General features: G+C 40.8%; 3 protein-coding genes across 5 annotated transcripts in view; 1 reads left to right on the top strand and 2 right to left on the bottom strand.

Annotated features, from left to right (window-relative positions):
- Positions 1–1,121: 1,121 nt before the first annotated feature.
- The window catches only part of LOC113586664 (zinc finger and BTB domain-containing protein 43-like), a 24,980-nt gene continuing 9,558 nt past the window's right edge, over positions 1,122–16,543 (top strand). The window contains exons 1-3 of one of the 2 annotated variants that reach the window (XM_035529630.1): positions 1,122–1,322; positions 1,563–1,919; positions 3,503–5,911. In XM_035529630.1, the coding sequence (XP_035385523.1) occupies positions 1,232–1,322; positions 1,563–1,919; positions 3,503–3,813 (759 nt within the window). In that variant the 5' untranslated portion in view covers positions 1,122–1,231 and the 3' untranslated portion in view covers positions 3,814–5,911. Of the gene's footprint in view, positions 1,323–1,562; positions 1,920–3,502; positions 5,912–16,543 lie in introns of those variants that run through there. The other variant, XM_035529631.1, reaches the window with a different exon arrangement.
- On the bottom strand, positions 5,499–10,426 carry si:ch1073-291c23.2 (uncharacterized protein LOC799862 homolog). Of its 2 annotated transcripts, none has more exons than XM_027024961.2 (7): positions 10,324–10,426; positions 9,806–9,960; positions 8,297–8,407; positions 7,807–7,863; positions 7,303–7,482; positions 6,591–6,704; positions 5,499–6,336 (listed from the first exon to the last, which is right to left on the bottom strand). In XM_027024961.2, exons 2-7 carry the CDS (start codon positions 9,926–9,928, stop codon positions 6,298–6,300), a joined length of 624 nt encoding a protein of 207 aa, XP_026880762.2. In that variant the 5' UTR covers positions 9,929–9,960; positions 10,324–10,426; the 3' UTR covers positions 5,499–6,297. The 2 variants fall into 2 exon arrangements, with proteins under 2 accessions (XP_026880762.2, XP_026880763.2); XM_027024962.2 differs by lacking the exon at positions 10,324–10,426 and adding an exon at positions 10,055–10,313.
- The window catches only part of vit (vitrin), a 19,496-nt gene continuing 14,899 nt past the window's right edge, over positions 11,947–16,543 (bottom strand). The window contains 6 exon segments of the mRNA XM_027024963.2: positions 11,947–13,089; positions 13,641–14,154; positions 14,500–14,726; positions 15,786–15,889; positions 16,025–16,172; positions 16,327–16,392. Of these exon segments, the coding sequence (XP_026880764.2) occupies positions 12,911–13,089; positions 13,641–14,154; positions 14,500–14,726; positions 15,786–15,889; positions 16,025–16,172; positions 16,327–16,392 (1,238 nt within the window). The 3' untranslated portion in view covers positions 11,947–12,910.

Below are 16,543 nucleotides of genomic sequence, written 5' to 3'. Positions count from 1 at the left end.
CTGGGTTAGAGTGATCGTAGCCCGTTGTGGCATTGTGCCATTCGCTAATTTATTGTCAAAATGGAAGTGAGTAATTTGCATGAATGCAATGCTTCAAATTGTGTTTTTTTATAAGAAACTTCTTAATTCATTTTCATAACAAGTTGGACAAATTGGATTTATGCCATCTAACCTACATGATTTTCAACACATATACTCTCAAACCTTTGACACCACACCTTACCTGGACTCCAGTCCAGCGAGTTAATAATAGGACCACAGGATGCGCGTGTTCACTGACAACTGGCCGAGGCGAACGTGCAAATAGCAGGAGCAACTTGGGCAACGGTAGGTTGAACCCTGTCAGGCGGATTCTCTGTCAGCTGATTACGCGGGGATCTGGCACAGTAGAAACGCACGTACACACACAACCAGGACCCTTTTTACTGCCCACTAGGCACACTGGTTCGGGCACTGCATGTGACTATGTCCGGAATGTCCAAAGCACACAGCGAGCACGAGCATGGGATCACATGATCATATTTTCCGTTGTATTTTACATTTATATTTAATAAATGCCTATATATTTTTATTTACAAAGTGAATATTATTTGTGCCTTAGCATTTGCAAGTTGCACTAAGACCTCTCAGTGTATTATTTTTGTATTCAAAATATTGGTACAGATTGCTGAAATAAATATCAGCAAACCTCTCGAAAAAGTTATTTTAAATATGTTAAAGTATTTTATAGGCATTGTATAGTGCAATTAATTAAAAAAATTATCTTTGCAGTTGTAAGGAATCCAAATACAGAAACATTACTTCAGTGCAGCTGTGCTGCTACATGTAAGAGATCGCTGTAGGAAAGGGACTGGCCAAACTACGCTTCTAAGTGGTATTAAAATGAGTATCACTGTCATCTGCAAACTGCAAGCAATCTGTCTCTCACACACACACACACACACACACACACACACACACACACACACACACACACACACACACACACACACCAGTGGTATGCTGTGTTCTATGTAAAGCAGCTCACATGGTAGTGATACTATGCTTTGGTAAACACGTGGTTGTAAGGTTCCGTCATCAAAAACGTCACGCGACGTGACAGAAGACCGGTTGAAGTCGTCCCCTGGGCTGGGCACGCTGCGCCTCTGACATCAGGATAGGGACTCCCTAAAAGAAAGGAGTGTCAACTTGAGTTCATTGCCTACTTCGAAGGCGCGCGATTGTTTGGCGAATGAAAGCGCTCGTGACCTGTTGTGAGCTACCTTGCTGCCATTCGCTGACAAACTACACTGTAAAGTGCACGATTTACAGTCAAAATGGAAGTAAGTATTTCTTGCATGAATGTAGTGCTTTATAGGAAACCTCTCATAGTTATAGTTGGACTATCCGTGAATAAAGAACATAATTGTAAAGTGACAAGCGCATTTTGATATTTATCCTGGTATCTTTCTGATGGCATGACTATCGTAGGCTATCCCATAAGGGTTTGTCTTTAATATGAATTATATCTAAGTGTTAAGTGTTTGTTTGCCTAACCGCATTCATTTTGCCCTATCTTAAAGGAGACCTCACAACAAACCTTACACATGGTTTTACTTTACTGAAGGAACTGAACTCGCAGAGAAGAATAGGACAGTTTTGTGACTGTGTTATACAACTGCACAGCCATCCTGGAAAACTGTTCTTGGCGCATAAGAGCGTGCTTGCTGCGTTCAGTCCGGTCCTCGATTCTCTTCTTCCGCGCCACGGCACACTGATGGAGTTAGACTTACCCTGCCTCACTCCCGAAACCTTGGATAATCTAAATCCACAGAGCCAAGAAGAGTCAGTGCGCACGGAAGCTTTTTGCCTGCAAATGGAGCAACTGCAGCAGACCCTGAAGTGCAGGGAAAAAGCAACAGGGGAGATCACAGTCCCTGGTGAGGAATTTTCTTTTCTTTATAGAGAAAAATTATACAAACAGGAAATTTGTTCATTAGTATATAATTAAAAGTGCCCAACGGTTAAAAATAAGCGCAGGAATTCTGAACTAATTTTCACGTACTGTTAGTTTTTAGTATTGCTATACCTGCCTGAATTTATCCATCGTTTGCAAAAACATTTGAGTCAGTTTGTTCTTTTTTGCTGCTACGTCTTTGAAAACAACAACAGACATCGAATAGCTTCATAATAGAAGTAGGTGAAGAAAGAGCTAAATTAGTTAAATTAGAATTTGTAGGCAGGTTCTTTGCACACCAGAATAAATGATATGCAGTTTTTACGGTCGTCTTCTTGCCGTTTCTGGGTGATGCGAGGTGGTGCCATCCCCCCAGGTGCCATCCCCCCAGGAAAACAAGACAAACCCCCCGCCCCCCAAGCCCCATCGCCTTCTGCTCGGTTTATTTTTCTTCTTCTTCTTCTTCTTCTTCTTCTTCTTCTTCTTCTTCATCCCCTCCCACTCACCCCCAACACACACACACACACACACACACACTCCCTCAGTAAAACATCCCGCACGTCCCCCGATTTTTTATATAACACGACCACGGGTGGTAACTGTTGATGTGTCTGGCATGCACAACTCTGGACACAAGAGGTCCTTATCCCCCGAGTACTAGTGGTCTCCATGGTGACTCATCACACTCACCTGTGTCCTATCAGCCACATCAACACGCTCTGTACGCTTTCGGTGACTCTCCGTAGTTTCTTCGTAGACTCTCCGAAATATTTCAAGGATTTTGTTATTGTTAATCGCTATCTGGATTTTGACTTCTTGACATCTTCTGTTTTTTTGTGATTTTTTTTGTCTTACCTTTTGCCTGTACCTTTGCATATCTGTTTACTGACCCCTGCCTGCCTTGCCTCTGATTTTTGCCTCCGATTTTTGGCCATGCTCTTTTATTCCAGTAAAATCCTGCATGTGGATCCTAACTGTGTCCAAATATGCTTCGTCACAGTGGATTAGACCATGACCTTAAAATCTGGGTGAAAACATGAAAAATAATTTTGAATGACTCAAGAAATGTTGGTCAGGCAATACCTTTTTATTTATTTTTGTTATTATTCATATTATTATTTATTATTAAACACAGATGCCTGCCTTATCGTTTACTTTCTCAGTTAAATATTTTTTTTATTCGAAGACTAATTATACTAATATGGAAAGTATGTAGCTACAAGTGAGGAATGGGAGTCTGGACCCATTGTTGGGCCCTTGTAGTGTAAGGAGTTTTGACCTCATACTCTATATGCTATTAACCTTTACAGTACAAAAGTATTGTAGTAGCCCCAGTATAATAAATCGGTGGACATTTCAAAATGTCCTCCTCATAATTTTGTTCCAGGAGTATGAATTTTCTGTTTACCTCAAGATAACAGGTAGAACTGATAATTAGGATAATTCATAATGTTTGCTGTTAGAATCTGAACTTGTCCCCCATTGATGATAAATAAATATGAACACAGTTACACCCCTCAGCTCATTATAGCATGGTCTTAACTTCCCACTAACTTCCTTCTGCAGTTCAGGGTAAACTCAGTCAAAAGAGAAGATTTATAGACTGTCAGTCTCTCAATGAAAACCTTCCAGTCTCAGACCGAGCTGCACCATCCTCCCCAACTTACGAAGTTGTTCCAGTCATACGCCATGTCAGGACATCAGGAAATGACAAGCGTTCACCACAAAGCCACTCGCGCAATTGGCATACCACCCTTGATGCCGAGTGGCTTTTGCACGCTGAGGAACCTTCTCACCATGGCAACCCCCATGGCGTTCGTGTATTAGAAAGTAGCTCTTCACATTTGAAGCAAGACAAGATCCTGCCAATTCTGTAAGAGAGTTCACCAAACAACCTGCCGAGTGTGGTCAATGAGCACGTCGATTGTCAGTCTGGTAAGAGTGAACAGCTTCAGTCCATGGTGTTTGAGAATGCCTCTCATACTGCCACTTGTCTCCGCCAAAACACCAACAATAAAGATCACTGCATGGAGAGTGCTTATACAACCACTAAAGATTTAACTCCTGGCACTAAATGCCATCAGTCCAGTAATCAAAGTTGTCCTCAGGTTTACAGGTGTGCTAGCAGTGGCAATAGTAGATGTGTTTCAGATATCAGGTCCTTTAATACTTTCGATTCAGGAAAAGGTGACCAACTTGTGGAAATGTTCTCTAATGCCTTTAATGATAAGACCTCATGCAATATCTCTGGCATGGGACCTACAGATGGATTTCATTGTTGTGGTCAATTTACCACAAATTACTGTGATGTCCCTTTGTGCTTGAAAAATTCTAGTAGTGCTGACACTAGTGATATGATGTGTGAAAAAAGAACTTCGGACCAAGATGTGTGGCCTGAAGTCAACCAACTACATACACAAAAATCCATGACTGAACAAAAGCCATCAGAAATGGGAACCACAGAAAAGAGTGCTGTGCAGAAAAACTTTGAAAGTGTCAACCAGGCTGAAAGCTACAAACTCTCCATCCCAGGGAGAAATGACACGAGTGTGTATCAAGGTCAGGTGCGTTACCATTGCTTCTTGGAGCGCCTGCACCCCTCTTCTGACTCAAGTGGCTTGGACGGTGAGCGACCACTCCCGCTCCCTGACCGCTGCATCAGCCTGGAGGTGCTATGCCAGCGCGCAAAGCCCCGCCCCTTCCAGTGCTCACTGTGCAAGCGGCCGTTTAGCCAGAGGGGCTAAACCGGCACGTACGTTCGCACCTGGGCGTGCGGCCATACTCCTGCCCCCGCTGCACCATGACCTTTTCCAGGCAGTACCGGGTCACAGAACACATGCGTGTGCACCTGAGGAACTACGACACGCCGTCCACAGGCCACCTGAGCTTTGGCGACATGCAGGTGGATGTCTGATGGATGGGCTCGGCTCAATTTAGCTCACATGTATTTGCACTAAGATGTGCCAGTAGGTGGGGGTAGGCATATACTTAGAGCTATGTGTCTCATTGTAACCATGATGGTATGTGTTTAAATCTTGGTCTAATTCAGGTTCACTATGCGGCATTGAAGGTAAATGCTAAAGCTGTGGAAGGTGGCAGAATAAACTTATTCCTCACTGATCACACTGGAAGAAAAAGAGAATAAGGCATGGTTGAATACATTAGATCAGACCACAAGTGTTCAAATTAGTACATTAGTGTCTCAGATGTTTAGTACACTGTTAAAGTAAATTCATGTGGAATTTATGTTCACAATTCAAATGATTAAATTGTCTGGATGCTCTTTTTTGCATTAAATCTGGGGTAAACACTGAATCTTTGAAAAAGACCCCTAACAATATAGAAGCCAGTGGGCACAATGATTTCATTATGCATGCACATTCTATAACGTTTGAGTGCCTGCTATTGTGCTTGAATTATTTGATAAAGCATAGAAAAATAATTTTAATTCTGATTTGTTACTAGCATTAACTGTCACTACTTATCAGTCAATTTACATTTGCACATCCCTTTGAAATGTCCTCATTTGGGTCAATTTGAGCAAATTTGAAATACAACACAATTTTAAACAAATATTGATTTATTTAGTTATTTTAACTTTACAGGGGCTTTCATAACCCAATGACATAGTCAGCATCAGTCTACAACACAGCAAAGCAGTGTCTGACATTTAAAAGACTGCTGTGTGTATCAGAGACTGGTGTAGTGTGATGGTATTCCAGTTGGTGGTAATCAAACACTGGTTGTTTTGCCATGCATACACAGTAAGATTCTTATGAAAAACAAGATTATAGTATGAAAAATATTTTGTTTTAACATGCCAAGCCAAAGATATTTTATGTAGGGTAAATGTGAATTTAGAGTTTCAAAGCAAGTATTCTTAACACTGTTGGGCATTAACAATTGTTCCTTCTCATTTCTGTAATAATAAAAAAAATAATAATAATAATAATAATTAAAAAAAATAATAGCAAATATCATAAACTGTTGAATTTGTGATATTAAAGTTACTATGAACATTGTTGTGTTTATTTAAATACTAAATTAACGCTATTGTGTCACTCATTTGAAAACACAAGTCAATGAGTGAGATGCACAATATTAGAGATTTTGTTTAACCAGTCATAGTATTGTAAACTCTAAATACCAGCATGCACACAGAACATGATTCAATGTCACCAGATTTTAAACAAAATCTTAACCATAACAATCAAAAAGATTATTTGACAATACACATTGACAATATTCCTATAGGAAATTGAATTATTAGTGCTATGTGTTAGTTCTAGTGAAATGTTTGAGTGAGTTGGTCAAGTTTGCTTCTATAGTTAGTACGAAAAGGACAAAAATAGTGATAATCTTCACTCTGTCGAAGGTAGGTTTCTCATTACCACAACCATCTGTGGAGAGAGGGAGAGGGTGGAGAGCGATCATTTGGAGTTCTTACGTATGGCTATTATATTCTTATTCCTTTTCTCCATGGATCTTAATGGTCACATCACTCTGCTGAAACAGACTTTTAGTGGAAATGAATTTGCCAAAATTCAAGGAAACGAAAATCTGGAAATGAGGATGCAAATACATGAAGGGAGGGATTGTGAGGGAGAGGTAAGGGAAGGGGGGCGGGGCAGACCCGACCCCCCGGCTGCTTAACCTGTGTCCGGCTGGAGCGGAGGGCCATGCGGGCAAATGTAGACATGGTGATGAGGATGACTCCTGCCACCAGGCTGTGGAACAGGAAGACTGCCTCCAGGCTGTAGTGCTGCATCTAGGAATAAGAAAAAGGAATGGTGCTTAGATAGACACTCCAGGGTTTTCCAACCTAGCCTCCACCTGTCACATCTGTAGCACAAGGGCAGACTGATCAACACTGTAATGTATGACACTACATTTGAATTACATGTTTATTCTTGGAAGAAAAGCTATCTTAGACAGGAGCAGAAGTTCACTTTTTTGTGAGCTTCTGAAAACAATGTTTGTGGGTGTGTGTGTGTGTGTGTGTGTGTGTGTGTGTGTGTTTGTATATGTGTGTCGGTATGTGTTTATATTTGGCCAAATAATGGCTAATGTGTGTTTTGAAATACTAAATAAATGCATTTTAACAGCAGTCGCTGCCTTGTGACCAATTAACATTTGTCAGTTGTAAAACCTACAACCTTTTAAGTTTGTAAGGTTGATAACTGCATACATTTTGTTGACCACAGGGAAAGAAGTTTCAATTTTAAGTAATCTGAGTAGTTAGTTTCCCCTCTGAAGTATAGATATATGTCATTTTCTACATTTATTCACTAACATTTAAAAAATAACTGAAAAGGTAGGACTATTGTGAGTCAAATACAAATCCTTTTTTTTTTTTTTTTACTTACAATACGTTGCTTAGCACTGGACATCACGACTGAATAATTATCATATTCAAGATTTTCATCCACGTAAAAATACCCCATTCGGATAGAGTGTGAAAGAGAGGCCATAGCTTTGATGAAATCAAAGGCAGCGATCACAGTCCCGAGTATTGCGATGATGCTGAGGGCGAAACTAATGGTGACCTGTAAAGAAAGAGTCTCCAATGAACAATTGTCCCCATAATACAACAATCAACCATAAACATGTTGAAGAATGCATGCCCAACAAACTAACCTATTGTTTGGCACAGAGGAGCTCTGAGTTAAAGATGCTACTAGGAAAAAGCACTATGAAATAGTTGTTGCCACGATTTTACTGCAATCACCATCGAAGCAAATTTAAGAGGGAAAATATTGACCTTGTATTTATGGTGTCCAGAGCAAACAGACAGTGTGGGAGTACTACTGTGAAGATTTGTGTTAATATATCAGACACATCATCATCAAAGGGAGATTTATACCACTCACAATCTTTTTGGTGGGTGCACGTTCTGCTTGCACATACAGAATACCACATATAAAGTACTGGAAAAAGGAAAATACATTTTAGTAACAGAATTTCATAAATTTTTAAAATTAAACATTCTAGGTGCTAAATGCACCATGATGCCAAATCACAATGAGGTCAAGAGCTAGTATCTGCTAAGATATCTTAAATCTGAAAGGATTATTTCAACAATGTTGCACAATTTGCATATTTGTGGCAATTTATATAATGTCAATGTGTGGCTCCACCCCTTTAATAATTATTAGCAATATTCATATTTGAAAGTTTGCTTGAAACACACTTTTAAAACTCACACTTTGATTAGTTGAGAACTATGTTTAGACTCTGCCTGAACAACCTCATATTATGTCAATAGTGACAACAGTAGGCTCTATAAAAGGTATTTCAGTGTCATTATTGTACTAGTGCTGTCAAAGAGACACAAACAGTACAGTACACATGTGAACATACCAAGATGCCTAGCCAGAAGGAGCTGTAGAGGTCTGCAGAGCTTTCGACTTGATCCTTCTTCAGCGGAATTCCAAACAAGAACAGCGATGAGCCCAGAAAGAGCAACACGATCTTGTACACCAGAAACACAGGGCAAAACAATTCACACAATCAGACACATCTAACAGTGCTACCACATGTCACAACACTGTTGTCTGTGCACACAATAAGGGAAATCATAAGATTTCTTCTCATAATTTCTGTTCTTTGTGCACAGGGCATGGGGGTACCTAAACTTTAATCTTTCTACACATACATGGCTGTTTTCACTAAGGTTTAGATAAAGGCATGAAACTTAAGGTTAAAAGGACACTGAGAATCCTTGCACTAATATATCTACAACAGATAACTATGCATTCATTTTTCCCTAATAGTGAACCAATATTCAGAATGCAGGTGAAGAACAAAATATACTGTATAAATCAGAGACACGTAGACCAACTTCACTAACTCAAAGTAAATGTTTTTTGCAGGAGTTTAAGTCTCACATTGTTCTGGAGTCCATGTCCTGTGGCTGTAAAAACAACCTCAAATCATCACCCCTTCATGGCCATGTTTGACAGCTGCTATGAGGTATTTGTGGTGATACACTTTGTCTGGCTTTTGCCAAAAATGGCACAGTGCATGACCACGAAACATCTCCACCTTGGACTCCTCAGTCCAAAGGATGTTGTTGCAGAATCTTTATGGATTGTTTAGAAGGCATGTAAGTCCATTTAAATATGAGCATTAAATGGTCTGACCTAGGACTGCATTTGCTGGATGCCCACTCCTGGGAAGACTTGCAACTGACTTTTAAACAATACTTCCTTTGTAAACAACACTTCTGACTGTAAAATTGTGAATTTCAAATTGTTTGGAGATATCCTTATAGCCCTTCCCAGATTGCCTAGCAGCAATGATTGCTTCTCTGAGGTCATGGCTGATGTCCTTTCATTTCATGTAGACACACTTCTGAGTGCTCCAGAACAACAAACCAACCAAAACCATATGTTCTGCTTTTATAGAGGTAGCCGCACTTTTTGATGATGAACTAATCCTGTGCACTGGAAATACTGTAAAGTCCAGATCTGAACCCAATTGAGATGAAAAGGAAGGGGCTTGCCCTCAAACATTGTAAAGAACAGTGCATGAAATGTCTCCAAAACAATGTGACAAATTGAAACTCCTGCATGGTTTGTTACTCTGTCATGTCTCTGCCATGACCCATCCTGTCCTCCAGACCTCTAGGCTACATCATAATCCCACATTAAACATATGTTCAAGTACAAGAAAAACATAAAAGTATATCAAAATTGTAATGATTTTATAACATTATAGCAAAAGCATAATAATTTTAAAGCATAATAACGTTTAAAAATATGTACTTAATCAAAATTATCAAGGTCGTACATTATTGGACTAAAATCAGAGGTACATTTCACGCCCCTTGTCCTCGTGCCCTGTTTAGACCGTTGTGCCAGCTCTCACCCCGACACTCTTGGGCTCTCCTCTGAGGAAGCGGTGCAGAGGTTTCTGGCCGCCTGTCATGGTTGTTCCGGGTGGCTGGGCTCCCTCTGCTGGCAAACCCTCTCTTCCTGAGTTTGTGTCCATCGCTGGTCGGATTTGCGATACCGCGAAACACCCTTTGGGGAAGTCAGTCACCGAATCTGTATTAAAGCCTTTTTGAAGACAATTTATAAAGCAGCCCAAAATAACCATGCCAACCGTATGCCCAACCTCTTAATCTTTTATGTTGCGATTAAAGGCAAAGTTGGATTAGGCCAAAGTCAACGCCATTTCTATCAGATGTATTTTTCTTCTTTTCAAATTAGGTTTCGGATGTATTCAAAGATGCCTCTAGCTTTTCCATCTGGAGTTCATTTACTTCCGCTACAAAAAAATGACAATAAGACATCCGAAAGAATTTGCCCAATGCCGACGAAACATCTCCCGCAAAACTGCGACATTTACACAAGGAAGGCTAAGTAATTTGAAGGGTAACGTACCTAAAAACGTGCGAGCGTGAGCTACGTGGATTATACTGTATTTCACAACAGCAAATGGGAGGAAGGGAAATTTGGGTTATTTGGGGTGGGGAGAATAAGTGGAACTGCTGCAAGATGGGGTGGAGTCTGAGGCAGTCGGGGGTGGAGAGATCGGGTGGAGACCGTTCCAAAAGTTCACTGCAAACAGACAAACAGACGCGAAGAGTGGCTGAGAGGCCACAACAGCCTTTAACCACATTAACCACATAAAGCTCAGACTTTCACTAACATGAGCGCGACAATGGGACAATGAGAGATTCTTTCATATGACTGATAAATGGATAGACTAAAAAAAGATAGACTAATACTTGCAAAATGACTGGCGGAGAAAGAGACCCGACTATGTATAACCACAATCTTGCAATAGCAGATATGATACCACTTACTTGGGCAGTAGTGACAGCTATTGCAGTTTAATGTCATATATATGTTTCCAGATGTTCAGGTCCACACCTTGTAGAAGCCTTTAATGAATCACATATCATTTGGTCTTAATATAGGTGATAAATAAATAGCATTACTTTAAATGCCTGCCATTGCCATTTAAAATAACAACTGAAATCTAAGTTTCTTTTTCTTTTCTGTTTCCTTTCATGTTGTAAATAGGTATGTGTATCCCCATGCACTGAATCTGAGTCTCAGAACTATGACCTGAATTAGCAAAATCCATTAAAACACTACATACACTACACCACTGTAATATTAAGTGCAGTTTGAGATCCATAAATGCAATTTTATATGCAATTTTGTATTTCCAGTCTCGAGTGCTCCCTCTATCATTGGTCTGCTGGTAGTGATAACTCCTGCTGTGTAACCCCAGAATAGAGCACTTTTTGTTAAGATGTAAAAAACATTGCCCAATTTTCCTGGGACATTCTCCATTCTGTTGTTCCACCCAAGTAGATGCACACAGCTGCACAGGAAGTCGTTTGAGCCCTCTGTTTGGCCCTCCACCAGTTTCTCCTTTCTTGGTTCTGTTATGAAACAGGCTATGCAGTCAAAAACTATGCAGCGTAATCTCTTATGATTTTATGAAGAGTTTTCATTTATAATTGACAGTTATTTGATCGTTATAACCAAAGTAAGAAATAGATGTGACTGTTGGAAAACTTAAAAACAGGTAAAACAGATCTCTAAACTGTGGTCCCACTAATGTCCATTATAGCCTTAAAACATGACTTGTAGTTAAAAAGGCTTGCTCAACACAGACCCCAGTAATTCAGACAATGTCTGTGGTGAATGGAAGAATACCAATGAGGTGAAACGCTCACTAATGCACAAGTACATTAGTGATCAATTGTAATATCTTTCAAATGTAATATATTTGGCTTGTGTTTAGCAAGCGTTCATAACAAAAGAGCTTTTATAGAATTAGTGCATCAAATTATAAACAATCATGCCAATAATGGATAATGCTAAAGATTAGTAAACGACATACAAAGGTTGTTTAATTTTAAATTACTGCAAACAACTCCCCTTTTTTGCTTGTTTTTATAGGTCACTGACAGAGAAGACTGTGGCCTTTTTCCAGAGTATTTTTAACTGGTTAACTTAATCTCTTTGTATACAAGAACCAACCATAGATCATTTGCAGGTTTTCAAGACCATCTTTTATTAAAAATCGCATTAAAATAGCAAGCAATTATTTCTGCAACTTACAAAATAAAAAGCAAAAGGTTTTACTTTAATGTGCCTATGTACAAATATGACAAATTACAAAAAGGTAATTAAATATCTGAAATGGAAAGGGGAAAATACAGGCACTGTAACTTATATTTGAATTAAATGGTTAAAAATCTTACAAGAGTGGACCTACCAAAAAATGCAGAAATGTACAAATTCTATCAAAACAATTATGAACTGTCATTTCAATTAGTAAAGCATCTTTAAAATATTCTTTAAAATAATTCTTAACCAAGTAGATATAAATTCTGGTTGATTTTGTGTTCAAAAATGTATCTTAGGTTAGTATCAGTTAGTTTTATCATGCATAAGATATAATAATCCATTTACTGCAAGTATGAAATCATTTTATGTTTAGGCATGTGAAAAGGCCCTATATAATACAAAAATAACTTTTGAAAACCTTCAATTGGACAAAAGACCAAATGCCATCAGCTAAAAGACACTTTTGCAAGGCAAGAAGTTTGATTAAACAAAAGTAATATAGCACCACTGCTATGCATACAGAGTAAGAAAAAGGCTTGCCATACGTCTTTATCCAAGAGGTGTAACATATATATTAGCACTGTGCTAACTGCCATGCTCTTACCTGCCTGAGTCTCTTGATCACCTTTCCAGCATGCATTCGGTGAATTGTGCATACTGCACAGCTTCTTATACATACAATCTGTCAGCCAAAGCTTTCATTTGCCAATATTCCAGTCTAAAAACACTGAGACCAATGCTAAATATTTCTGCTGCAGTAAAAACAGTGATGCTGTTACTGATTATTATGTTAAAAATCTGTCCTCCTTGGGACAGCCTTTTGATATCTCTGAGGCTCAAGATGTCTGAAGATGGCCCCGTCTACAGGCCCTCGCTTTCCTTAGTTCCGGGGCTGAGAGTTGAACTCCTGGCATATGTTGTTGATAATCTTGGGCACGTACTTGTAGAGGTTGTCGAACTCGTCCACGAAGAAGGAGTGATCTCTGTCTGGGTCAGTGGCTATGTACTCCAGCTCATCCTGGGCAGCCCAGGCAATGCCAATGGAGTAAGCAATGACACCTGGTTAATCCGAAAGAGAGCACAGAATTAGCACATGGGATTTCTCTCCAGATATAAGCAGTTGAAGAAGACTGTCATATCAAGAGTCAAGCTGTTTCACATGTTAATCATAAAGTAAATCTGTAGTATAACTTAAGTTAAAAACTCATATAAGTATATACAGTGTAGCCAAAAGGACAATGTGGGATACTCTGCAAGCTACTTAGCAAATTTTACCCGCTAATGCAAACATCATCTCCTTTCGCAATGCTACAAATGACCTAAATTACAAAATCCTTCAGGATGTCCAGCATAACACTGACCCAAATTGATCTCACCTCTGTAGTGTTTATTACAAGGGAATACTTTGTAAAATATGGTAGCATACCTAACAGCATGCAAAATTACCTAACATGGCTAACAGCATGCAAAACATGCTAGCATATAATATAAATAAATTTTAAAAAATCCTCCCCGCATGTTTTCACACCATAGCAACATTAACATTTGGCGTGTGCGTCCTTCAAGCTAATTCAACACCTACGCGCTGCGCTCCTCCGACTCCGACTTACCTTGACGGTGCACAGCGAGGGCGGGCGCGCGCACGTCGTCGTAGGAGCGCCCGTCGGTAATGACGATCATGATCTTGCGCTTGTTGGGCTTGGACTTACTGAAGAGCTGCGCAGCAGCGTAGGTGATGGCGGCGCCCGTGCTGGTGCCGCCGCTCCAGTAGCTAATGCGCTTGACGGCATTCAGCACATCCGCCTTGGTGTTGTGCTGGCCGAAGGCGAACTCCAGCCTCTGCTCGTACGTATACTGCACCGCGCCGACGCGCGTGTCCGTATCGGAGATCTCGAACTCGCGCGTCACATTGGCCACGAACTGCAGCACGGTGCGGAAGTTGCCCGTGCCCACGCTGCTGGAGCCGTCGATAACGAAGGCGATGTCGTTGGCGTTTAGGCACGTCTTGCTGCACACCAGGCGATCCGTGTCGCACACGCGCTTCACTAGAGGCTGCACGGCCTTGCGCAGCGCAAACCAGCTAGCCACGGGCAGCGAGAAGAAACCGCTGGTCCGGCATACGGCCTGGAGAATAGGGCGAGACGTCACGAGGACGTTACGGTCACTGGGTACTCCCTAATCTTATAACACTGTTTTAGTCTGCGCAAAGGAAGAGCCACGAGCTCATTCAACCACATGCAAATCTACGAGAACTTACATTACAATGAGGTGCACCATACATTTTGCTTAATAAATGAATTTTAATTTGACGCTTGGAACATTAAACATTTACGTTTGAGAGCTTCAGCTGATGAAAACCTGCAATTAATGTGATGGAAATTATATTTATTATAACCGTGTCAACCCAATGTATGCCATATATTACTTTTGATTTCTGGTTTAGGCAACTCAAACCTCTTTGCGAATTACCTTGTCCACAAAGTTGGGCTCCACCACATTTTGTTTCTCATTATCATCTGGACCCTCTATGGTGACAAAGAAAATGTTGATGCCCGACTCCCTCGCCAATCGCGAGGCCTCCTCTACCTTGTCGGTGGGCCAGCCGTCCACCAAGATAACTGCTACGTTTGGCGCCCCCCCTCGGTTGCCGTTTGAATCGCTGAAGTAGTGCTTGTTGATGTAGGAGAGGGCTTTCCCTAAACAGCCACAAGAGGGCAGAAAAGGTGGCGGTCAGAACACACCGGCCCTATTTCTCCGGGACTGGCCGCGCCTGAACACAAATCTCTCTGTCAGACGTGGCACTGTTTTTGTTTGCCAGCGTCTGCCTCTTCTTTGCTTTCCAGTAACACCACTGGAAAACTAATTAACTGTTTAGAAACCAAATACGAGCAAAATTCAGGCACATCATGACATTTGTTAAAAATCATACTAAGCAAGAATTATAATTAATAAAGGACATGAAGAGTTTATTGATGCTAAAGGCATGTTACCATGTCAGTAAAGCTTTTGGTTAAGAATGTCTATTTGTCTGCATTCGGGAACTTTGGCCATGAAATAAACCTTTCTGTATGCCATGCATAAACAGCATGCAACACTGGAGCTTCCAATTTTCATGGAAGGGGTTAGCCATCAAATGGCAATCTGAGTAATCTGAAGATATTAAGCAATGAGGCAGACATACCATCTAAAAAGCTTTGCCAAATCCAACCCCCTTTATAGATAAATCCTCAGGCATTTACTTACTTAACTTAAGCAAAATCACCAGTGCGGGACAGTGGCCCTGTAATTTCTCTGCCAGATACCACTTCACTTTTAGATTTAATTTAAGCCTTGAATGTGTAAGTATGGCAAAAGGCAGTGAAACCATGTGATAATTTTTGCTTTCACAATGAGCAACTGCTGCATGTAGAAAAACATCTACTTCATTGAGGCTTCATCTGAATACACATCTGGCATCACAAACTTCCCATGAAAGCGGAGAGAAAGCTAAATAAATTTTTGCTTGTGCTCGATTATCTTATCAATGTTTATACTAGGAGTTGCCCTCAAAGGTCTGCGGCTGATGATCAGCTGCGATTTCCAAAGGCAATGGGGAATTAGATTAAAAAGAAGGGAGTCACTCAACAGTGAAAGCAAATAATCTGGCTCAGTTGAAGGTGACAAAGTGAGATTTGTCAAACTCCAGTCCTGGGTCAGGAGGCACAGGCTACAGGTTCTGTGGGATTAGGGCTGGTTTAGGGGGGCAGCCCACTCACCCACATTCGAGAGCCCCCCCTTCTGGACGATCTTGTCAATTGCCAGTTTCAGGTCTTTGGAACTGGAGAACTGACGCAGGCTGAACTCAGTCACAGGGTCATCGCTTTAGTGCACAGGAGAGAAAAAAAATTAATAAAAGCTATGGATGCCCTAAAAGACTTTCCGTAATCTCCGCCATGTTCTCTCTGAATAAATGCTCAGAATCACTGCATCACAGGAGAAGCTGAGGTGGAGTTACCCATATTGGATGATGCCCATCATAGGACCTGCCATGCCCACGCTGAGCACCTGGGAAACCTCCATAAGGAAGTCTTTCTGGATCTTAAAGCGACGCTTGCCAATGCTCCAGCTGCCATCCATTAGGAAGGCAATGTCCACTTTGCAGTCTGCAGTGAGAGGTATATGCCATCTACACTCAGAGATTTTGCTGCATTCATTGGAAACTCAGTGGAAAAGAAAGGCACTTGGAGTATGCAAGTTTGCAAGTGTGCAAACAGAGAAACAGGAGTTTAGGTATAGAGAAAATAACAGCAAACCTACTTGGGTCTCCCTGAAATACAGCCTCTGGAGCTTGGGGTAAGGAGTCCTGCTCTCGGGTGCCGAAGCCTGAGTAAGAAGAAGAGGAGGAGGAAGAAGATAAAATTTCAGGCCGTCGTCTGCCTGTATGTTGGGTTCATATCGCCCATACAGCAGTATGTATTACTGATATAGCACATCTGTATTTGTGTCAGTTCACTCATTTCAGTCAAGCAGGAGA

The sequence above is a fragment of the Electrophorus electricus genome, chromosome 9 (genome assembly GCF_013358815.1).
Source record: "Electrophorus electricus isolate fEleEle1 chromosome 9, fEleEle1.pri, whole genome shotgun sequence".
Classification (NCBI taxonomy): Eukaryota; Metazoa; Chordata; class Actinopteri; order Gymnotiformes; family Gymnotidae; genus Electrophorus; species Electrophorus electricus.
This window is presented reverse-complemented; position numbering and strand designations above follow the sequence as displayed.

Coding starts and splice junctions, on each gene's coding strand:
- si:ch1073-291c23.2 (XM_027024961.2), bottom strand. CDS start 9,928: ATGGACACAAACTCAGGAAGAGAGGGTTTGCCAGCAGAGGGAGCCCAG. Junction 7,483..7,806: donor GTGCACCCACCAAAAAGATT/GTGAGTGGTATA, acceptor CTTTCTTTACAG/GTCACCATTAGTTTCGCCCT. Junction 6,337..6,590: donor TCCGCTCCAGCCGGACACAG/GTTAAGCAGCCG, acceptor CTCTCTCCACAG/ATGGTTGTGGTAATGAGAAA.